The 25,324-nt window shown below is 39.6% G+C and overlaps 1 protein-coding gene across 1 annotated transcript in view; it reads right to left on the bottom strand.

Annotated features, from left to right (window-relative positions):
- The window catches only part of PRTG (protogenin), a 126,604-nt gene that overhangs the window by 9,669 nt on the left and 91,611 nt on the right, over positions 1-25,324 (bottom strand). The window contains exons 12-15 of the mRNA XM_039462893.2: positions 12,349-12,444; positions 10,810-10,996; positions 9,259-9,386; positions 7,869-8,039 (exon numbers count right to left, since the gene is read on the bottom strand). Coding sequence (XP_039318827.1) covers positions 7,869-8,039; positions 9,259-9,386; positions 10,810-10,996; positions 12,349-12,444 — 582 coding nt within the window. The remainder of the gene's footprint in view (positions 1-7,868; positions 8,040-9,258; positions 9,387-10,809; positions 10,997-12,348; positions 12,445-25,324) is intronic.

Genomic DNA, 25,324 nt, shown 5'->3' with positions numbered 1-25,324 from the left:
AAATAAAATTACAGTCTTCCATTGTTAACATTTCAGTATATTTTTTTGTGTGTGCATATGTGAATATTTGTGAATACATAATACATATTTACTCCATACATTTTTAAGTATTAGAATTTTCACTGAACATTGTGGTAGGTACATATTCCCAATATAATCCTTCTCTGTAATTCTATTTTAGGAGTTCTTAAAACTAGTACACATTTTTGTTTGGGTAAACACACACACACACACACACACACACACACACACACACACATCTATTTTTGTATGTGTGTAATGTTTTACTCTTTGCATAGATATGAATACAAATAGAACTTAGGACATTTTACCATGGAACATTTCAAACATGCACACAGAGATAATGGTACAATCAACCCAGATTGAATAATTATATTCTTATTTTTTAGAGACAGGGTCTTGCTACATGGCCCAGGCTGGACTGGAACTCCTGGGCTCTCCAGTAGTTGGGACTATGGGCAGACTCTACTGTGCCTAGCTTTCAATGATTATAATTGGATTTTTAAAAATCCAGTGTGATAATCATTTTTTTAATTGGAGGTGCTTAAACCACTTATGATAACAGCTGTGATAGGTAAACTTGTTCTTCCTTCCTAAATTAGAACAACATGATTACTTTTGAAAGCAGGAATATCTTTTTATTGGCCTTATTATTTATTTATTTATTTTTTTGCTGATGGAGTCTCGCTCTGACCCCCAGGCTGGAGTGCAGTGGCACAATCTGGGCTCGCTGTAACCTCTACCTCCTGGGTTCAAGCGATTCTCCTGCCTCAGCCTCCTGAGTAGCTGAGATTACAGGCACCTGCCATCACATCTGCCTAATTTTTTTTGTATTTTTAATAGAGATGGGGTTTCACCATGTTGGCCAGGCTGATTTCAAACTCCTGACCTCAAGTCATCCACCTGCCTTGGCCTCCCAAAGTTCTAGGATTACTGGTGTGAGTCACTGCACCCGGTATGCCTAATTTTTATCACAGGTTTAAGATAAATGGAAGAAAATGCACAATTATGTAAGAACCTCAGAGTACTGAAGACATGTCTCAGATTAAACTATCAAAATCACCACCAGCAATCTATGTAAGATCTAATTCTCTTCCTAATTATCATTTGAATTTATATATGATATTTGTTATCTAAAGGTATTTTCTCTGTTGCATGACTGCTAAGAAAGATTCCTATTTGGACAATGCCATTTCTTGAGGTGTCTTGTTCTGCCACACTGCACCAAAGTATTTTTCTTACAAAAACACTCCTACCCTAGGAATTGATTCTAGTGCTAAAGGTGTAATAGAAATTCAACCAGAAACTTGTTTCAGCACTATGTTTGTGGGTGGATATGCACAGGGAAATCTAGCTTTTCTTCGCTGACTTCATCTCATTTCTTCCTGACTCAGTGCAACCTTAACAATAGCTTCAAACACCTTAGAATAGTTTGTGACAGTTGCCTCCTGGCCAGAGTTAGCTATCCCAGTGCACTTGCTAGAGTATATTTCATTATGCAAGCAAAACATGGGGTGATCTAAGAGCTAAGGTCATGAGACAGAGGCCACCTCTGCAGATCACACGGTGTGAGGCAGCCAAACCTCCAGCAGCGATGCCAGGAGCCAGAACACAACTTGTTTTCATGTTCTCTGGTTTCAGCTTGGCCTGAAGAGAGTGTGAGCTACTTGAGTACACAACTGTTAAATAAACAAAGTGACCCCTATTTAGAATCAGGAAGACTCTTTCTACTGTTACTATGTTTTAGGCAGATAAATTAAAAAACAAAGATGTATTATGAATGTTACACTTAGATAAAAGGAAGAACATTTCCATGTATTCATAGAGATATAAATAATCTGAATTTCTGTTTTATGGTAAAATGTATTTAATTTTAAAAAGTACTTGGCAAAAACTAATCACTATCAGAAACTAAATCTTTTCACTTAATTTAAGTTTTATATGCAAACCAGCAGTACGTGTATGCATGCACTCCCTTTTCCCCCCAAAAGTATCTTCATTTAGATAAAAGGGAAATTCTAACATTTTGGTTCCCCTATGAGGACACTCAAAGCATTTCACAAATGCTCAAGTGATCTGTCTATATTCTCTCAACAGACTTCTCAATCTTAATTAGTATGATTATTTCCATCTCCTGTCTTTTGTATGTGCCTGAATCTTTAGTCAGACTAGGAATCTTATAAGCAAGACAGTGTAACAGGCTAATTCACATCAAAGCTGGTCAAATCTTGTCCTGTAACCAAGTGAGGAATTTCTGACTTGGGGCATGTTACTGAACTGTACTTTCCTCGTGGAGACAATAGTTCCCACTTCATGTAATTATTATAAGGTTTAAATAAACTACCATTGGCAAGTATCTGACACAAGTGTAAATATTCAGTAAAAGCAAGTTTTCTTCCTTTACTTCTGACTCCTCTTCTTTCTCTTTTGGAGAACAGAAAACTTTTTTTTTTTTCATATTTGGACCACAATGTCCATTTAAATTATAAAAGCAAAAGGTTAAGATTTTGGGGTTGGACCAGTGACCCAGAATACAGTCTCAGATCTTTATCTCCTCTGTCCACATGGTTATGTAATTTTTTTCCCGATCCACAGCCTTAAATATCACCTATACATTGATGACTAGATATACCTCTAGTCCAAAACCCTCCGATAAACTTAATTTTCCCACTGCTTAATTGGCCTCTCTGCACAGACATCTAAGATACATCTCAAATTTCACGCTTTCAAAACCAAACCCTTGATTTCTCCCACTTATTTCGCTACTGTTTTTTCTTATGCCCCACATCAATACAGAAGCATATCTGACTGGCCTTTCTTTCAAATTATGTTCCAACAGCTTATTACCATCACCATTACCATGCCTGTCCAAGCCCTCATCAACTCTCACATGGACACCTGCCTATGAAATGGTGTCCTAGCTTCCACTCTTACCTCCTTACAATCCATTTCACAGGTGGCTGCCAGAGCAATCCTTTCAAAATGTAAACCTGATCAGAGGTCTCCAATATCTTCCTCTCTTAGAATAAAATCTATGGCTCATGAAGTCTGGTCTACATGTGCACTTGGTTACCTCCCTAATTCATTCCTTACTGCCTGCTCTTCCTCTCACTCCAGCCTCTCTGGCCTTCTTGATGTTTTTCTAACATGCCAATGTACACTTCTGCCTCTGGGCCTTTACACCTCCCTGAAATATCCACAGGGTTATATCTGGATGTCATTTCCTCCACAGAACTCTTTTGCTGCCTCCATCGCTTTGTTTTTTTTTTTCCTACTGAAACCGTCTTTTTTTTTTGAGACAGAGTTTTACTCTTGTTGCCCAGGCTGAAGTGCAATGGCGCAATCTCGGCTCACTACAACCTCCGCCTCCCAGGTTCAAATGACTTTCCTTCCTCAGCCTCCCGAGTAGCTGGGCCTACAGGCATGTGCCACCACGCCGGATGTAACTGTTTTTATAGCATTTATGACACTAGTTAAAATCGTAAATACTTGTTGGTTTGTTACCTGGGATATAAGTTTCAGTGGTGGTAGGGATTTTGTTTTGTTCACTGCAGTACTGCCGGTTCCTAGAATAGGGCCTGGCACATAGTCATCACTCAATAATAATTAGTTTAATAAATGAAAATGTTCCTACTATTGGTGGTCCAATTCATTTGGTAAATGTTGGGTTAAATGGATTCCTTTATCACAGGATTTCTAATTTCCAGTATCAATCTCTAATAAGAGGAAAGGTATATGGTATTCCTCAAACTTATTAAATCATAAAAAAACTTTTTTGAAAGACAGAGATCTTTGTGATAACAGGAAACTATTCATAAAGGACAGAATTCATGAATTGCTGATATAGAACATTATTTCCTCCAGTGCCTTTTAGACTTAAAAAGAATTGCATACTTTGTGCTGATTTACTGCATACCAGGAAGGTAAAGGCTTTCTTGGAATCTCTTTCTTTTTAGACTGACTGTAGTGGTGCAATCTCAGCTCACTGCAACCTCTGCCTCCTCGGTTCAAGTGATTCTCCTGCCTCAGTCTCCTGAGTAGCTGGGACTACAGGCTCATGCTTATGCCCTATAATTTTTGATCCATTTTAAATTACACATGAGTTAATTTCATGTCATATTTCTGCTCAACCACTGTACTACCACATACCATTTCAGCCACAAATATTACATGCTCACCAGAAACATTTTTAAATATTTTGATTCATGAAAAATATCATTTCATTTGTATTAAAATATGTGCATTAAATATATATGTAAATATATATAAACCTGGTATGTATAGATTAATAGGTATTTGGGAAAAAAATGGACATTTTTTCCTTTATCTTTTTCTATACCAGAACTTTTCCAAAAGTTGCCATAATTATACATAAAAGACATTTTTTCTTTAAATGCCATGCTATAGTCCTTGCTTTTTGTTTAAATATGAGTCAAACTCTTATGTCTTTCTCTCTCTGAAAAGTAAACTAAATTACTTTTTACTGACTTGTTTTCTATGAATCATTGGCCTTAGCTATGAAAAAATTTCTCTACATTTAACAAATGACAAAAGCTTTTCACAAATAATGTTTCTTAGAACCACAGCAACTAACAGATTATTTTTTCCTGTGCACTATTATATAGCTAGACGGGCTTATATAAATGTAAAAATCTGGACTGTAATTCATTTCACAACTGAGACATCAATGAAGCAAAATGCTATTTTCTGAGCCCTGTTCCAAAATTACAAATGGATACATTTAAAAGAAGCCAGAATAAAATATATATTGCTTCCTTTTCTTTTTTGAGACGGTATTTTACCCCTGTTGCCCAGGCTGGAGTGCAATGGCATGATCTCGGCTCACTGGAACCTCCGCCTTCTGAGTTCAAGCGATTCTCCTGCCTCAGCCTCCCTAGTAGCTGGGATTACAGGTGCATGCCACCATGCCCAGCTACTTTTTTGTATTTTTAGTAGAGACGAGGTTTCACTACGTTGGTCAGGCTGGTCTCAAAACTCCTGACCTCAGTCGATCCACCTGACTCAGCCTCCCAAAGTGCTGGGATTACAGGTGTAAGTCACTGTGCTCAGCTCTATATTGTTTCTTTTTCGGCAGGTACAAATGAAGAACTCAAAGAAATATGTGTTCATGCTATCAAAATTCTTTATTAATACTTATAACACCTAATGAAATTGAGTTAGTTATTTGCTTAAGTGCTGTGTCAATAAATCATTATGGAATTGAATAACTGAAGCCAAATTATGTATTTTAAGAATACTGTGAGGCCAGGAGCAGTGGCTCACGCCTGTAATCCTAGCACTTTGGGAGGCCAAGGCGGGTGGATTGCCTAAGCTCAGGAGTTTGAAACCAGGCTGGGCAATACAGTGAAACCCGTCTCTACTAAAATACAAAAAATTAGCCGGGCGTGGTGGCATGCACCTGTAGTCCCAGCTACTTGGGATGCTGAGGCAGGAGAATCGCTTGAACCTTGGAGGTGGAGGTTGCAGTGTGCCAAGATTGTGCTACTGTACTCCAGCCTGAGCGAGAGAGTGAGACTCCATCTCCAAAAAAAATACTGTGGTAGACTGAAACACTAAGGGCCTCTAGCAAATTATACTCCCATCGATTCACATACCCTTGTAGCCCTCCTGACACTGGCTCCAGACTTGCCCATGTAGCTTACTCTGCCCAATTAGACATTACTGAATGTGATGCAAGCAGAGGCTTGTGAAAGTTGTGTATGTGAGGCTTCCTCTTTTCTCTTTCTGACTTTGAAGCCCTCCCTTGCTGTTTGTGTGTGTGTGTGGTTTTTTTTTCTGTTTTTTGATTTTTTTTTTGAGATGGGAGTATTGCTCTGTCGCCCAGGCTGGAATGCAGTCTCGCGATCTCGGCTCACTACAACCTCTGTCTCCAGGGTTCAAGTGATTCACCTGTTTCAGCCTCCTGAGTAGCTCTGACTGTACATGCGCCCCACCATGCCCGGCTAATTTTTGTACGTTTACCATATTGGTCAGGCTGCTCTTGAACTCCAGACCTCGTGATCTGCCTGCCTCAGCCTCCCAAAGTGCTGGGATTACAGGTGTGAGCCACCGCGCCCGGCCTTTCTCTTGATGTTTTTAGGAGGCTACTCAGAGACTATTAAACCTGTAATATGGCTGCAGTCTTGTGAAAGACCAACAAAACTGCCAAGCTGATTTTAGTACAAATTGTTGACTCAAAGAACTGTGACAAAACAAAATGGTTATTTTAAGTTGTAGATTAGTTTGTTAGACAGCAATAGATAACTAATATAAACATAAAATCATTGCTGCCAAATGCTTAGTACTTTCAAGTCTCTTCAGTGACCAGGAAATCATTACCAGTGGGGCTTCTGCTTAATAAAAAAATAGGAACATGCAATGATCAAACTCCAGCTAAAGTTATCATCTGCTTATTTTAAAACTCATTATTTTATATTACATGCACATAAATATCTTTTAAGTTTATCTTCTTAATTGGATAAATATTCCTCTTGAAAGGTACAATGTATATGGGAGTATCTAGTACTATACAGTGTAAGGGTGGCCACTACGTTTCCTGCTTGAATTTCTTCTTCAGCTTTTTATTGGTTGGCAAACTACTCTCTTCTCAGAATGCATGTCTGAATTAAGGAAGTGCCCAAATAATAAAGTTTCACAATTTATGTGATGGACCATCTAAAAACTGGCAAACAGGACTTGCCCAAATTAAAGATTCAAGATTCAGTCTGGGTGTGGTGGCATGTGTGCCTGCAGTCCTAGCTAGTCAGGAGGCTGAGATGCTGTCTCAAAAAAAAAAAAAAAAAATTGCAAGATTTAGAAAAGGATATAATGATAAAAGTATGCAGTAAGAATCCTACAAACTATAATCAGTTTTTCTCAGGTAAAAAGAAATTACTCTAAAAAATTAAAGTCAGTGTTCTTAAGCCCTAATTAGCTTTTCCCTGTATTTAAGAGGACTCTAATAATCATAAGGGTCAATTTTTTTGGTATGTGGACCATTTTAGTCCATTTAGTACAACAAAGGTCTTCTTCCTTATATCCGATCTTCTTCCAGTGTTTCCCTCTCCTGTGCAAGACACACCACCAGAAATCTAAGACTTATCCATTAGAAATCTTCCCTTCCTTAATCTTCTCTTCCTCCTATCGTCCAAGCTATCCTTAATTAACTCCTTAATATCTGCCAACCATCCTCTCCTTTCCATCTTAATCCTCACTATCCTAGTCCAGGCTTAGCATCTCTTTCCTGGACAGCTACAATAACTTACTTACTAGTCCCTTTGCATTACTCTAATCTCCAGTTGGCCTCAACCAAACCTTTTTTTTTTTTTTTTTTTTTGGAGACAGCATTTCACTCTTGTTGCCCAGGCTGGAGTGCAATGGTGCGATCTTGGCTCACTGCAACTCTGCCTCCTGGGTTCAAGCCATTCTCCTGTCTCAGCCTCCCAAGTAGCTGGGATTACAGGTGCCCGTCACCACACCCAGGTAATTTTTGTATTTTTAATAAAGATAGGGTTTTGCCATGTTAGCCAGGCTGGTCTCGAACTCCTGACCTCAGGTGATCCACCCACCTTGGCCTCTCAAAGTGCTAGGATTACAGACGTGAGCCACTGTGCCTGGCCAAACCTCTTTTATTAACAAGGTAACAATAACCTTTTTGAAACACAAATCGTTCTTAAAAATCGGTGGATGGCTTCCCAAGGCTCTTGGAACAAAGCCAAAATCTTTACTAAATTATTACTTCATACATAAAAATGTAAATTCAAAATAAACTCTAGATGCCCCTTTCATTTCTTTAACATTCATAATCTTACTTTTCACCTTTCGTGGCAATTTATGATCATATTTACCTTCACGGTGTAGGACCTGCCACTCTCCTGCAATCCAGGCCTTCCTGGATGCATACAAGATAGTATAGCGAGTCACAACTGTCTCTGGGCCATCAGGGGGTTTCCAAGAAACCAGGGCGGTGTCATCCTCTATCAATGTCACTTTTACTCCAACTGGTGGGCCTGCCGGTGCTGTGCACGCACAACAACAAATTGTATGAGTAGAACAAAATGGTTCATAAACACTCAAATACCTGGCTGATGGGCTTAGAAAAAAGTTCAAAACATTAGAAACCACCAAAAAAAATCACAGCTTTCAAAGATCATTAGTGAGCATAATAAAGTACTATTTTCTTCTTTTATTTTCATAATATTTAAACACTAAAAAACATAAAGAAGATAGTACATTCCTAGGTGGAGAATCTAAGTTAAAGAGATAGCATTTTTAAAGTTCCTGAAACGTTTTGCTAAACTGCTAACTAGAAATGTTTACTTCCACCAACAGAACCTGTCCATTAGATACTGAGTTTCACCCCATTAGTGCTGATAGTTCTTACTAACATGTATAGGGCATCAACTTAACCTGATTTAAGAGACCAGTGAAGAAAATGCTTCTGAGATTAAAACATTTAGTTATTCCTAGAAAAGTTGTTAATCAGTGAACTTACAGGGCAGACTTAAATCTAATAATATATCTGTGAAAAACAGTAAAATCTTGGAATTTAAGTTGACTCCATGTTTAACATGAGCTGAAAGTGTGAAGAGTTGGTTTTTAACACATCTCAAATGGGATATTGCCAAAACCACAGCAACAAAGTCCTATGTCATAAATGTCCCTTACTTTCTCTCTGTATAATTAAAATAGAGTAGAAATGATGCCTATATAATAGATTATCTAGTCCTTCATCCTCATTCTAGAGATAAGAAAATGTAGGTCTAGGGACATAAAACATCTTAGAGTCATAGGTAAGCTACAGAATTGGTGCTCAATCCGATATATACGTTGCTCTGTGCACACTACCAAGCTGCCATTCGTACAGAAATAACTTCATTATAACGTTGGCTCCTAAGATCATTAACAAACATATTATTCACTAACTGCCATTTGAAATTATTTGGCTGCAGATTTGAAGAACAGGCCCGATTTTTTCTTTTTTCTTTTGTCTCTAAAAGGACACTAAATTTAAGCCTATCTGCTTGTACAATACAAATGCTGAGAAGAAAAAATGTAATTATAATAAGGAAAAAGAAATTTCAACAGTGAAAAAAAAGAAACAAAACAAAACAAATACATAAATCAACTGGTAGGTGGCAACTAGGGTAATATCCTACTCAGAGTAAATACATATTTCTTAAACATTTCCTTAATTTTTTTTAAAAGATAAAATCTATAGGGAGCTGTTTTCTTTACCTTCTAGAAGAGTAGAACGGTAGACTACAGGGCTCCAGGGACTGGAAAGCTGATCCACATGTAATCGAACAGCAAATTCATATTTGGTGTTTGGTTCTAGACCTTGAACCAACATGTGAGTTTCTGATCTATAATAATGAGTGATGAAGTTGTTACCGCTGGTAGCATATTGTTTCTTTTTTCCTTTTTTTTTGAGACAGAGTCTCACTCTATCACTAGGCTGGAGTGCAATGGCGCGATCCCGGCTCACTGCAACTTCCGTTTTCCGGTTTCAGGCAATTCTCCTGCCTCAGCCTCCCGAGTAGCTGGGTCTAGAGGCACGCAGTAGCATACTGTTTCTAAAAGAATGTCAGCATTTCCAAATAGGTAAGGGCATACTTTTCTTTACCTCCTTACTTTATTTGAAAAAAATGTTTACACTAAAAGAACAATTTAATAGGACTTTTAAAATATCACATTTGGTGTTATCATATGGAAATGAGCCTATCAGTTGCCTCTCTGAGAGCAAACTTAAAATGTCCCAATAAAAAAAGATTTCCTCTGAAATACCAGAAACCAAATCATTCATTCATTCAAGACAAGGTGTTGTTCAGGCTGCAGTGCAGTAGTGGGATCACAGCTCACTGTAGCCTTTATCTCCTGAGGGCAAGCAACCCTCCTGTATTAGCTTCCCAAGGAGCTACGACTATCTATAGGCATAAACCACCATGCCTGGATGATGAAACAAATTTTACTTTTGGCTGTGCACGGTGGGTCACACCTGTAAACCCAGCACTTTGGGAGGCCGAGGTGGTAAGATCACCTGAGGTCGGGAGTTTGAGAACAACCTGACCAACATGGAGAGAAACCCCATCTCTACTATGAATACAAAAATTAGCCAGGCATGGTGGCAGTTGCCTATAATCCCAGTTACTCAGGAGGCTGAGGCAGGAGAATCGCTTAAACCCAGGAGGTGGAGGTTGCGGTGAGCCGTGATCATGCCACTGCACTCCAGCCTGGGCAACAGAGCAAAACTCCATCTCATAAAATATATATATATATATATATATATATATATATATATATATATTTGTAGAGATGGGGTCTGGCTATGCTGCCAAGGCTGATCTTAAACTTCTGGCTTTAAGCAATCTCCCACCTCAGCCTCCCAAAAATCATTCTTTTAGAGCACCGTGATGGGCATCTTTCCAACTCTAACCAAGAAACAGAATGACAACTGTCCCTACTTTTTGACTGCCAGCATGAAAATAGTCTTCTTTCTTTAAACATGCTAAGTTTAGTCACTTGAGAGTAATAATAGCTTCTTGCCTAATCTTATTGCATGAGGCAAGGAAAATTTAAAAATCACCTACATAAATTAATGTCAAAAAGTATGGTTTTCAGAAAATGGTAAGGATGCAAAACTCCCAGCCACTTTACGAGTAACTTAAGTTCTGAAACAAATGTTTACAGGTGAAGATCAAGCTGGGCCCAAGAAGGTAAAAACTATGAGTTGCAGGTAGGGTGTGGGGAGGTAAGCAAAGAAGATAAGCATTAATAGGAGCTACATACGTTTGAAGGTACAGAACCAAAGAAGCATTCTGCAGGCCAACGGGATTACAGCGGACGGTGTAGTTAATGATTTGTGCAGTGGTGAATGCAGGCCTCCTCCAGTGCAGGAAGATGGAAGACGAGGTGTTAGCCTTTGCATAGAGATTGTGGGGTGGCGGTGGAGGAGGGACCATGCGATCACGAACAGCTATTGAGAAAAACAATGTTAATTTACAATACGACATAACATATAGCACAGAAAGTGGTAAAATGGTAAAATAATAATATCTCAGTCTGTAAGATGATTTTAGGTCTTTCTTCCAACAGAGATTCATAGTGATCTAGAGATAGATCATCCAAACCTAAACAACTCTTCCATGAGATGAACAGGGGGTCAAAAACAGTCATGCATCACTTAACAACAGGGATACATTCTAAGAAACGTGTCATTAAGTGATTTCACCATTGTGTGAACATCACAGAGTGCACTTACATAAACCTAAATGATATAGCCTACGGCACAACTGGGCTTTATGTTATAGACTATTACCCATAGGCTACAAAACTGTATAGCATGCTGCTGTACTAAACACTGTAGGCAACTGTAACACAATGGTATTTGTGTGTCCAAACATATCCAAACAGAAAACGGTAACAGGTTGCTATATACGATAACAGCAATGTCATAGGTGATAGGAATGTTTTCACCTCCGTTATAATCTTATGGGACATATGGTCACATATGCGGTCCACTGTTGACGGAAATGTCATTCTGCTATGCATGATTATATTACTGATACTTAAAAGATTGGAAAGCAGAAGCACAGAGAAGTCAGGCTACCAGCCAAAGACACTGAGAAAACCAGTGGGAGACTTAAGACTAGAATATCCTTCTTAGGAGCAGTACAAGTGAACAGCAATTGGAGAGAAACAATTAGCCTAGAGGTAAAAACAGATTTAAAAAAAACTCAGTTTGTAGCTATTCAGTAGTTATTTTCCTCAGTTAAATGTCTTACTGTCTTCTGCAGGCAAAATGAAAACAGGACTAATAATTCAATACAACTCACTTAAGAATTTACTGAGCACCTATTTCACTTAAGATACTTTAGCTGGGTATGGTGGCTCACACCTATAATCACAGCACTTTGGGGTCAAGGCGGGTGGATCACTTGAGGCCAAGAGTTTGAGACCAGCCTGGCCAACATGGTGAAATCCAATCTCTACTATACAGTATTTGCAAAAAAAAAAAAAAAAAAAAAAAAAAAAAATTAGCATGGTGGCACATGCCTATAGTCCCAGCTACTTGGGAGGCTGAGGCAGGAGAATTGCTTGAACCTGGGAGGCAGAGGTTGCTGTGAGCCAAGACTGGGCCACTGCACTCCAGCCTGGGTGACAGAGTCAGACTCTGTCTCAAAAGACACTATGCTATGCAGCGCAGAGGACATAAAGTAATTAAGCCACCATAGCTTCCAAGTAGTAGTGAGACTGTAACTTAAAGGAGGAGGAAGAGAAAGAACAGTGTGAGCCGTTGTAAAACAAACTGCCACAGCTTTCACTTACACACACATCCTGGAGTGCTGACGGTCTGATCTGCCTGATAGCCATCTTCTATGTTGTTGTAAGCCAGGAGCCTCACATGATATTTTCTTCTGGGGTCTATAAAGTAACCAATAGAAAATAATTAGGACAAACTCTCTAGATCTGAGCAAAGGTGCTGAATGGAGCCTTTATAGATTTTGGTTGAAAAAGCTTCTGCGTGCATAAAAGTTCTCAGTAATACAAAATTTTCTTTCCTTTACTGCTCAATAACTCAACAATCCACCTTTGTACGACACTGCTATTGTGACTACCAATAATTAACAATTTTACTTTACTTAATCTAATTTCAAACAATAACCCTACGACAACCACTCCTTCTCCCTTCTCTCCTCTTCCTCCTCCTCTTCCTTAACTGGCCAGATAGATTCTTGATTTTAAAAGCCTTGGATGGCTTGATGGTTCATTTGCAAGAGGTTATATACTATGCAGAAGTTAGAGGGCAGTTTACTTCAAACTATGGAAATCAAAGTGAGGTTGTTTTATTCCATAAAGTTAAAGAAAATTACAATTGTCATCCTGTAGTACCTTTAAAAATTTATATAACCATGTTTTGTTTAAGTTTTACATTTAAATGTGTGCCCTTTCTACAAAACTACATCCTGAAGTGCGAACTTCACCAACAAAAATGAGTTGGAGCTCCCTCTACTGGCGTTTGTTAACTAGCACAATACTAAAACTAAAGTCCATCCCAATGCACATTACAACATTTTTCAGGGCTTTGAGAAAACAGGTACACATTTTAACTTACATAATTTTAGAAATAAGAAGTTTAATTATAAAAATACATTTAAGTTAACTGTTTATGATGACATTTAAATACAGAATACTTGCTCAGGGCAAAAAGATACAACTCAGGCCAGGCACGGTGGCTCAGGCCTGCAATCCCAGCACTTTGGGAGGCTGAGGTAGGCGGATTACCTGAGGCCAGGAGTTCGAGACCAGCCTTGCCAACATGGTGAGACCCCGTCTCCCTAAAAATATAAAATTAGCTGGGTGTGGTGGCACATGCCTGTAATCCCATCTAATTGAGGAAGCTAACACAAGAGAATCACTTGAATGCAGTAGGCAAAGGCTATGGTGAGCCAAGATTGTGCCACTGCACTCCAGCCTGGGTGACAGAATGAAACTCTATCTCAAAAACAAAAAAAAGGATACAACTGGGCGACAGAGTCAGACTCTGCTTCTTTTTTTTTTGAGACGGAGTTTCGCTCTTGTTACCCAGGCTGAAGTGCAGTGGCACGATCTCGGCTCACTGCAACCTCTGCCTCCTGGGTTCAGGCAATTCTCCTGCCTCAGCCTCCTGAATAGCTGGGATTACAGGTGCGTACCACCATGCCCAGCTAATTTTTTGTATTTTTAGTAGAGATGGGGTTTTACCATGTTGACCAGGATGGTCTCGATCTCTTGACCTCGTGATCCACCCGCCTCGGCCTCCCGAAGTGCTGGGATTACAGGCTTGAGCCACCGCGCCCGCCCTCAGACTCTGTTTTTAAAAAAAGATACTATGCTATGTAGCACAGAGGATATAAAGTCATTAAGCCACTATGGCTTCCAAGTAGTAGTAAGCCTGTAACTTATGGAGGAGGAGAAGAAAGAAGTGTGAGCCACAGTAAAACAAACTGTCACGGCTTTCGTTTATACATGCATCCTGAAGTACTGAGGTCAGCTCAATGACTCAGCAATCCGCCTTCATATGACATTGCTACTGTGTCTATCTACCAGTAATTTATCAAAAATAATATATTTCTCTATTATACTTCTCTAAAGAAAACAAAAACACAAATAAATTCAAAATTCCATAAGAGAAAACAATTATCCTTAATAGATATAACCAATGCAGAAAATGATGTGAAATTAAAGGTTAAAAATAATTCTAGAGAGAATCCAAACATACAAAAAGCTAAAAATAGAGGCTGGGAGCAGTAATTCACACCTGTAACCACAGCGCTTTGGGAAGTCGAGGCCAGGAGTTTAAGACTAACCTGAGCAATACAGCAAGATCCCATCTTTATAAAAAATAAAATAAAAATTAGCTTGGTGTGGTGGTGCATGCCATAGCTCCAGATGCTCAGGAGTTTGAAGCAGGGGGACCAATTGAGCCCCGGAGTTGGAGGCTGTGGTAAGTTATGATTGCGCTACTGCACTTCAGCCTGGGCAACAGGGCAAAGCTCCATCTCTAAAATAAACTAAGTAAATAAAATCCCAAAATAAAATTTAAGTTTATAAAACTCTCTAAAGTAATATGTTTACATAAATATTTTAGAAACTGATATTTTCTAATATTTAATATTAAAATTCATTGAAAGGATGTTCTAAAATATAATATTTTCATTTCCATTTGTTTTTTTCAAAAAAAAAAAACAAGATGAAAATTTTCTGTGACTTGGAAAATTTCTAACCTTTCTAGAGGGAAAGGTAGGAAGACTAATCTAGCATTTGACTACCCTGTATAAAATGTCTTTTGGATACATCATCTTATTTGACTATCAGAAAATACCATAAGGTAGATGTTACACCCATTTTATGTGTAACCTGTGATACAGAGGTTTCTTTGGTTTGTCTTCTGAAAAAGGGTCTCAATCTTTGCCCAGGCTGGACTGCAAAAGTACGATTACAGCTCACTGCATCCTCAACCTCCTGGGCTCAGATGATCCTCCCACCTCAGCCTCCCAAGTATATGAGACTACAGGCACACACTACCACACCTGGCTAATTTTTGTATTTTCTGTGGACTTGAGGACTCACCATATTGCCCAGGCTGGTCTCTAACTCCTACACTCAAGCAATCTGCCCATCTTGGCCTCCCAAAGTGGTGGGATTACAGGACTAAGCTACTGCAGCAATCCTTCAAAGCTGTTAAGGAGAATGTCCAATATACATGAAATTGAACAGCTGAACCAAGAACTTGTTATTTCCATGACAAGGCCTCTAAATTTACACAAACACATGTGCCTCTGTCAAAAGAAGTTTGTCTGCTTATAATATTTTGATTTTTTTTTTTTTTTTGCGACTGGGTTTCACTCTGCTGCCCAGGCTGGAGTACAGTGGTGCGTTCATGGCTCACTGCAGCTTTGACCTCTCCTCTCTGGGCTTGGGTGATCCTCCTACCTCAGTCCCCCAAGTAGTTGAGACTACAGGCACACAACACCACACCTGGCTAATTTTTGTATTTTCTTTGGATACAGCGTTTTCTCATGTTGCCCAGGCTGATCTCAAACTCCTGTGTTTAAGCAGTCTTCTCGTTTCTGCCTCCCAAAGTGCTGGGACTATAGATGTAAGCCACCACGCCCAGCTTCTTATAATGAATTTTAAAAGAGATTTTAAAAAACATTTTATAAAACAATTATCAGAGAACACAGACACACTTTTCAAATGATTTAGAACACAAAGCACTGAAAATTTATATCCAAAAAGTTCTGGTTGAGATTAACGGCTATTTAATTGGAACCTTGTCTTCTTTATTCCTCCTAACATTGCTAAACACATTAGTCAAATGAATCTTGAGTTGAGTATTACAAATAAGACCTCTGGGCCAGGTGCAGTGGCTCAGGCCTGTAATCCCAGCACTTTGGCATGTCAAGGCGGGAGGATAACCTTAGGTTGGGAGTTTGAGATCAGTCTGACCAACATGGAGAAACCCCAATTCTACTAAAAATACAAATATTAACTGGGTTTGGTAGTGCATGCCTGTAATCCCAGCTACGCATGGAGGCTGAGACAGAACTGCTTGAACCTGGGAGGCAGAGGCTGCAGTAGGCCAAGATCACGCCATTGCACTCCAGCCTGGGCAACAAAAGTGAAACTCCATCTCAAAAAAAAAAAAAAGACCTCTGAATGGGTAAAAACAGAATTCAAAATTCAATTGGATCTTTGCTTGCTAGTTCTTTATAAATTAGTAGTGCAACTTTGAAAAAACATGTATGTATAATATATATTACACTTTGTTTTTGATATGGCTGGAGTGTAGTGGCATGATCTCCGCCTCCCAGTTCAAGCAATTCTTATTGCCTAAGCCTCCCAAGCAGGTGGGATTGCAGGCACATGCCACCACACCCGGCCAATTTTTGTATTTTTATTAGAGTTGGGGTTTTGCCATGTTGGCGAGGCTGGTCTTGAACTTCTAGCCTCAAGCAATCCACACACCTTGGCCTCACAAAGTGCTAAGATTACAGGAGTGAGCCAACACACCGAGCTGAAAAATACTTCTTTATTCTGTCTCTACTCAATTAGAAGACTGTCTTTAAGAAAGCCTCCAGAATATAAAGGTATTATGCAAGAATATGAGAGATACAGAAAAGGAAGGATAGGAGAGATTTGCCCTAAAAGTAGCTCATGTTCTCCAGAGGGGTCCAAACATGAATATAGCTATTTCTCAAAGAAAGCTCATTTTGATGAAGGTTATGAGTACAGGTGGAGAGATTAATATTTTTTCTACTGTGCAAACAATTTCAATCAACACTGCATGAATACATCTCCAGAATGGTTCCATTTGTTAGCCCTAAAATGGATTCTTCAACTTTTCCCTTCTTTAAAAGTTCATTTTAAAAAATAAACTTCTTATACTAAATTTTAAACTCAGAATTAACCTTTCTTCTTGCTAAGACAGAAATGGCTTATGTCTCCCAAAAAGATAAGAGAACCAAGTTGCTCCTTTAATACCCCAAACACTTGGCTACTGCCTCCTCAGGACAGACTCACAAAAGTCCCATGAGAGGAGGAGCAGCTCTTTCACTCCTATTTGGAAATCATCAGGGAGCAACCGTCTCAAGGACCAGATTCCTTCCCATGTTGTATTAGGCATACAAGATCTTTTCTATCCAAACAGAAAAGGTAAAAAACAAAACAATAAATTCTGGAAATTATTTTACTAGAAAAAAATTATAGGGTATACTGTATGGAAAAACTAGTTTAAAAGAATGAGAAACCCCACTTATATTTTTCATAAGTGATCTACTCCTTACGTCCTCTGAACCATTTTTAAAACTAAAAAGTACCAGTTAGGGACAAAGCTGAGCAGCGGATAACATGGATTTACCACACGGTCCTCTTTATTTTTTATTTTTTATGTTTTTTGAGACAGAGTTTCACTCTTGTTACCCAGGCTGGAGTGCGATGGCGCGATCTCGGCTCACCGCAACCTCCGCCTCCTGGGTTCAAGCAATTCTCCTGCCTCAGCCTCCTGAGTAGCTGGGATTACAGGCACGTGCTACCATGCCCAGCTAATTTTTTGTATTTTTAGTAGAGACAGGGTTTCACCGTGTTGACCAGGATGGTCTCGATCTCTCGACCTTGTGATCCACCCGCCTCGGCCTCCCAAAGTGCTGGGATTACAGGCTTGAGCCACCGCGCCCGGCTGTGGTCCTCTTTAGCTGTAAAAAAATTTGCCTCTAATCTCAAAATCTAGTCATGATATTATTTCAGTTTGTTATTCCAGAGACCCTGGAATACCCTGGTTAATTCCTGTTTATTAATTTGTCAGAAATTTGACTTCATGTTTGTAAACTTAGGAGTGAAAGCAGAGACCAGAGCCCTCAAATAGTGTTAAGATGAGCATTACCAGGCAGTAAGAATCATCAGCTAAAAAAGAAAAGACAACAGCTACAGAATTAACAGAATTAAGGACACGGGGTCAAAAACAGAGTTTAGGACCAATATGTGAAATACACAAAGAATGAACCTCAGCATAAGTAGCAAAAGTCAAATCCTAAAACCTCATAGTTCTGCAAAGACCCTCCTATGCCTAAGGGACAAAGCAGAGACCAGTGCCAACACTGTGAAATGCCACAGGGAACCAGTCCCAAGGCCTGTTACAGCTCTTCTTGTGTTAAGCACTGCCACGTATGTGGTGCTTGGTTACATGAGACTCAGCAGACTTAGGCTATGTGGTTTTGGGGGAAAAACAACAGAGTTAGGAAAAACAGCCACAAGGAACAGTGCGGACCTCCTCGAAGTCCAGCAAAGGAAGGATGAGAAAGGGAAGACAGGGAGAAGCTTGCTCTAGTTTCTTCAAAACTCAACACAAGGGGTGGGGGGGGGGCGGAAGAAAATCACTCCTTTTTTATTTTTGAGATGGAGTCTTGCTCTGTCGCCAGGCTAGAGTATAGTGGCATGATCCTGGCTCACTGCAACCTCCGCCTCCTGGGTTCCAGCAAGTAGCTGGGACTACAGGCACATGCCACCACTCCCAAGTAATTTTTTCTTTTTTTTTGTATTTTAGTAGGAACAGGGTTTCACCATGTTGGCCACGACGGTCTCTATCTCCTCACCTTGTGATCTCCTCACCTTGGCCTCCCAAAGTGCTGGGATTACAGGCTTGAGCCACTGCACCTGGCCCCACTCCTCAATTCTTAATGATCCCAGGGTGATGGCTCAAATAGGTAATATTTTAATTTAAGACTAAACTTGCTGAAAAGATTTAGCAATGTATAAAGACAAAGGGTTAGGAAAGAAAGCTCAAATTACGCTAACACAAATTTGACCTTAAAGGTTTTGATTCATAACAGTATAGCTCCAGACTGTCAGCTTACATTTACATTTTGTCCCTAGCCAAATGTACTTTTCTTTTATTAGGGAGACACCCTTTGGCCCCAAAATGATCATCTTCCTGACACATTGCTATGGCTGTATTCTTCACCTTTTCCCTGCTGATTCTAGGACTGGTCACAGCCTCCTTCTGACATGATTCATTCTCACCACCAGCTCTTCTACTTGGATTAACAGTCATATAAAGAAAGAGTCAGGCTGGGCAAGGTGGCTCACACCTATAATCACAGCACTTGGGGAGGCCTGTGGTCACGAGTTCAAGACCAACTTGGCCAACCTGACAAAACACCGTCTACTAAAAAGACAAAGAACAGCTAGGCATGGTGGTAGGTGACTGCAATCCCAGCTACTTGGGAGGCTGAGGCAGGAGAATCGCTCAAACCTGGGAGGCAATGGTTGCAGTGAGCTGAGATTGTGCTATTGCATTACAGCCTGGGTGACAAGAGTGAAATTCTGCCTCAAATAAAAAAGGAAGAGTCAGAACCAGAAGTCTGGCTAGCTAAGGAAGGGTTCACAGGTATCAACAAACATTTATCAAGAGCCTACAAAAAGTCAGGTATTGCATGAGAGACTCAAGGACTAGAAAGATACAACTCTTCCTCAACCAAAGAAAACAGGCTGATAAATGAATATCCTAAGTACTATTTACCCTAACAGTTGCACAGACTTGAGCAAGTTTCTTACTTTTTTAAGACTTGTTTATTTTGTGGAAATATAACAGCATCTCTCTGATAGGGATTTTAAGAATATTAAATGAAATCATGCATATAAAGTACTCTGTAGAGTTCCTATAATTAGTAAACACAAAACACTACATTGTTGTTGTTCTGTGAGTAAAGGTGCCTGGGAGAAAAGGTAGTATCAAAAATATGGCAAACTTAACACATTTTGGAATCAACTTTGTGAGAGCTTATGAGTATCAAAGATCTCTGTTCATTCATATAAACAAGATCTAGAGATCAGAATATCTGCAAATTAGCAATTGGCAAATACTGAAGCTGAATTTAGCTGCTCTCTGTCCTCACTGGTAATCTCTGATGTATAGAGCAGGTGTGTCTGGCTTGTATATACTATTGAAACAACTATGTTTTGTGTGTGTGGCCACTAATAATGCTTGCTGCTGCTTTGGCAACCATGTCACATGGTACATATTCCTCTCAGTGGTGTATCTATCTTCACCCATATCTAATCTAATAATCTCTCATCTGCCAACAAAGAAACAGCCCTAATGACGATAAAATACTTTGCAAAACAACTTAATAGATTTCTTTCCTAGTGGAAGAACAGTAAATCATTTCATTAAGGAAAAATCTGGAAGTCTGAGGACAAATATTAGAAACAGCAAGCATACGGACACAAAAATTAATTCAATCTGTTATTAATAATTATATCCCATTTTTACAATTCGATGTTCTTACCCTCAATGACCAGGCTGGGAACAATACAAAAGTATAAAATGAGACTCTCTAATGCCAAATTGTTTTAAAGTTGTACTTGTCAACAACCTGCCTAATTCCATTATAAATGCATATGATTTAACAATAATAGTGCATTAACAGCATCTCTGTGCAATACCTTAAGTAACCTACAATGAAAACATGTTTCTAAACACCACACAACAAAAAACCCCAAGCCTTCGTCCGGCATTTTACTTGAAAAACTTGCATTTCTGTTCTCCATCACTAGATGGCATCTGTGTACCTGTTAGGAGAGTGATGACCCATTCATCCAGGCATTAAATAGGTGGGAGACATTCAGATACCTGCTGAAATCTGGTATCTGAATATCTGATGAATGTGCAAATCAAAATAGTTATGCAAGATAATTGCTTAAGTTTCACCAAATGAAGGGCCTGATGAAACAGCAGTAAAACGGAAGGGCTATCTTGGGTAAGTATTTGCCATACCAATAAATATTTCATATAAACTTCAAAAACCTCTGTATCCATTTTGCTTCCAAGTCTTCTATAATGGCTGCTGAGCCAAACAGAAGACAACTTTCCTAATGACTCAGTGCTACTAAGAAGCTAAGAGACGGCCTGCAGAGTTGTTAAGAGCTGGGATATTAAACTCAGGCTGACTGGAATTCCAACACTAGCTTAGTCATTACTATGAAACTTGGGGAAGTTACTTTTTCTCTCTGTATGCTGGTTACCATCACCTGTAAAATGAGTATGAAAGTGATAACAGCATCCATCTCATGAAGCTGTTGGGTGCTTTAAAAGAGGGCTTGAGTATAAGAACAACAACAACAATATACTAATAAAAATATCAACAGTGGCCAGGTAAGGCGGCTCACACCTGCAATCCCAGCACTTTAGGGGGCCAAGGCAGGTGGATCACTTGAGGCCAGGAGTTAGAGACCAGCCTGGCCAACACAGTGAAACCCCATCTCTATTAAAAATGCAAAATTTAGCCAAACGAGTTGGTGGGCACCTGTAATCCCAGCTACTTGGTGGCTGAGACACAAGAACCTGGAAGGCGGAGGCTGAAGTGAGCTGAGAGCCTGGGAGACAGAGCGAGACTCGGTCTCAAAAAAAAAAAAAAAAAAAAAAAAAAAAATTGGCTGGGTGTGGTAGCTCATGCCTGTAATCCCAGAACTTTGGGAGGCCAAGGCAGGTGGATCACAAGGTCAAGAGATCGAGACCATCCTTGTCAACATGGTGAAACCCTGTCTCTATTAAAAACACAAAAATTGGCTGGGTGTGGTGGCACATGCCTGTAGTCCTAGCTACTTGGGAGGCTGAGGCAGGAGAATCGCTTGAACCCGGGAGGTGGAGGTTGCAGTGAGCTCAGATCACGCCACTGCACTCCAGCCTGGTGAAAGAGTAAGACTCCACCTCCCTAAATAAACACACAAATAGTAATAATACAATTGCTATTAGCATCCTATGATTCCTAATCCCTATTCCCTCTCAGGTACAAGGGCAGCATGGTGAAGTAATTAAACAACAAACTCTATAACTACACTACTTGGGTTTTGGGTTTGAATCAAGTTTCGTCATCTATAAAATGTGAATCAGATGAGTTTATATCTGTAAAGTAAAATGTTTAGAAAAACAACAGGTACTTGATTGGGGTCTTTTAGTGCTAACTGACTAAATTTAGGGGAGAAAGCTGGTTTGGGAATTTGGAGATTTGGATATAAATCTTAGATTACCAAGCCGTGTGCCTAAGAAAGTTGCTCAGTCTGGTATAGTTCAGTTTTCTCATCTGTATGATGAGAAAGGTGACATTTATCAGTGCTTTCAAACTGGTTTAGATAACAATCTATTAGGGGAGCTAAGACAAAAATAAACATAAGTACCACGCCTGATAGGAATAACTGCTGCAAAAGAGATGTGTTAAACTCCAACGGCATTCACCAGAGAGAACGATCACCACTTACTTGGAGAGTGGGCAGGGCTTCACAGAGGAGGTGACATTTGAGCAGAACCTGACCCTACAATAAGCATGGGGAAGAAGAGATCTAGGCCAAGGGAAGAGTATGAGCAAAGCTGAGGAGACAGGGGCATATACTCCCTGAGAGAAGTCACAGGGAGTTCAGATTTTCAACAGTAAACTAAAGATGGGGGAGGGTTATACAGAAAAGGGGCTGGGGACAGATCACAGAGAGCTTTGAGAGCCCAGCCAGGCCTTGTGAATTTTATTAAATATACATGGAAGGCAGGTGACTAAATGGAATGGTTGACAGAAGAGACTAAGGAGTAAGAAAGTACCAGGTGGCTAAACTTGGTGGCTCACGCCTGTAATCCCAGCACTTTGGGAGGCCAAAGGTGGCAGATGGCTTGAGCTCAGGAGTTTGAGACCAGCCTGGGCAACACAGCAAACTCCTGTCTTTACAAAAAATACAGAAATTAGCTAGTCATGGTAGTGCACTCCTGTAGTCCCAGCTACTTGGTATGCTTAGGTAGGAGGGTTGCTTGAGCCCAGGAGGCAGAAATCGTAGTGAGCGGTGATCGCACCATTGCACTCCAGTCTGGGTGACAGAGTGAGACTCAAACTCAACAAAAAGAGAAGAAAAGAAAGTGTCAAAGTTTCCAGCCCAGGTCAATCAACAGAAATGGAAGAGAACATGCTTGGCAGAGGGTTGTCCTTCAGTTCCGTCTGTGCTTCTGGACCTATTTTTATAAAGCAGGGGGCCTGTATCACTAACGTTTGAGAAATCAGATAGCAAAATAGTAAGCATATGTATAAGAGAGTACATGCTAAAGAATGGCATCCACTCTTATACAGTGGCTTTGTGATTAAAGCCCTTCCCCCACCCCCACTACTTCTTGGTTAAGTTATCTCTGAAACAGGCTAGGTTACCGGCCCTGAGTAAGTGGGAGATATTAACACATACATTCAAGCTACTCAAATACCCAGTAGAACAAAAGCAGAATAATCAGATACATAAACATTAGGTAGTAAATTACTTTTACTTCAAGGAGAACACATTCAAGAATTCCAATCCTGCTGGCTTTTGATCTTTGCTTTATTCTTATACTTCTTTAAGATACAAGGCAAAAACTAACAAGCTCACTGAGTAGGAAGCTTCTACACCATACCGTCCCCCCAATACCATGAGGACTAACTGTTGCCTGACTGAAGAGGAACTAAGACAGTAAAACCGACGGACATCAAATTCAAACTTCATGGGCTCTTTGTGGTAATACTAACAGACGTTTTGTTTCCTGGAAAATGCGTAAAAAAACACAATTATGTGCAAAGTACTGGGCTGTGGACCAACAATAAGAGATAATATTTGGGTCATGAAAACGAGGTCTTTGTTGCTCTCAGCTGATGTTTGTTTGTGAGGCTCCAGAAGCCTTGAAAAGAACCAGGTCAGAGCAAGCAGGTAGGGGTTAGATAAAATTAAGAGAAAACCTGAGGTCAAGAACATGAGAAAACTTCTTTCCCACAGGAGTGAGTCCAACTCCAACACTATTTCTAAAATTCAGCTCTGGTGAAGACTTAAGAGAGTTTTTCCCCCCATCCTTCTGTGGAAATCCTCAACTGGGGGAAAAAATCCTCCTATGACTAAAGGAAGATAAAGCAATCACATCTACTTCAGGACTGCCCTCTGCCACTTGTTCAATTTACAGACGGGCACACTGGAGTGAACTAATAAAATGCATAAAGAAAATTAAAAAGCATTATTTGAAAAATGACTAGGTATAACTTTAAATTGTTTACTTTAAATGCTGCTGTAGAAAAACTTTATTAGCAACAAAGTTTCGCAATTAAGATAGCTTCAAAGCATTGAAAATCATCGAATTAGAGTATATATGCAAAGGTAGGTAGCAATCAGAAAACATGCGGATACAAGGTCAGCATATGGGAAGTCTGAAGATGTTTAGGTAGGAAGTGATCAGAATAAGTAAGTAAGATGAAAGTCTGAAGGATGAAACCTAATGTCTGGCCAAATGTCCATTTTTAATTTAATCTTTTGTGCTACAAGGTTTTGTGCAAGCCTTTTCAGGCCCATTGTTCCGCTACAGTCCGACAGGAGAGCTCCTTGGTCTGGCTAGCCAGGGTGACTGCACTGCCCCCAAGTCTCCCTTTGACACAATACCCTCTATATAATTATTCAGAGAGGAGGCCAGCGGTACAGACTGCTCTGACACCTGGGTCATGGCCTCTGACATAGAATCTGGGGCCAGCTCAAGTCTGGCTCAGCAGCAGAGAAGCAGGAAAAAATGCTAAGGGGGATGGGTGGGAAAGGGAAGCTGAGGGAAACATTACGCTAAAAAGCTATGTGTAAGCACAGTAACAAAAACACAAATCACATTTAACAATACGATCTGCCTTCAGGTTTTCCAAATGTAAGACTACAGTGTTTCTCCACTTGAAATCACACTGAGATGAGGGGAGCAGATCTCTAAGAGGGAATTCTTTGTCTCGTATCATTCAACTTCTATTGGAATGGAAAAAGCTAATTCAAGATGATCAAAATAATAACTTACATAAACGTACTAGTATGTTGATTTAAAAACATATTTTTAGCTAAAAGGATGTTAACTTCAAGCCTAGATTAAAAATTCATTCTCCTTTTATTTTTAAACTTAATTTCCAAAAGGGATTGTTAATCAGAAACATTTTTTATTTTGCCTGCATTATACATTTAAAGGAGTTCTCTTTAATGACGACTATGCCAAAATGTTATAAAGTTGTTGTATGATAATATATAGAATATTTGAGTATAAAACAGAATGGCAGATAGAGTGGTCAATCCTTCACTTCTCAAACCTTCCCTGTGTATTCTATATATAGCTTTCTCGAAAGCTGACCAGTAGAGTATTTTTCTAAACCTGAAATGACACACTCTTTTGTTTTGCTCCCCCAAACCCCTGAAAGGTCTTAAGACAAATAACACCTCTCACTCTCAGTAAAAACAATCTCTTTCCTACTGA

Source organism: Saimiri boliviensis, chromosome 2 (assembly GCF_048565385.1).
Source record: "Saimiri boliviensis isolate mSaiBol1 chromosome 2, mSaiBol1.pri, whole genome shotgun sequence".
Lineage (NCBI taxonomy): Eukaryota > Metazoa > Chordata > Mammalia > Primates > Cebidae > Saimiri > Saimiri boliviensis.
The sequence above is the reverse complement of the archived record's forward strand: the minus strand, read 5'-3'. Positions and strand labels throughout refer to the sequence as shown.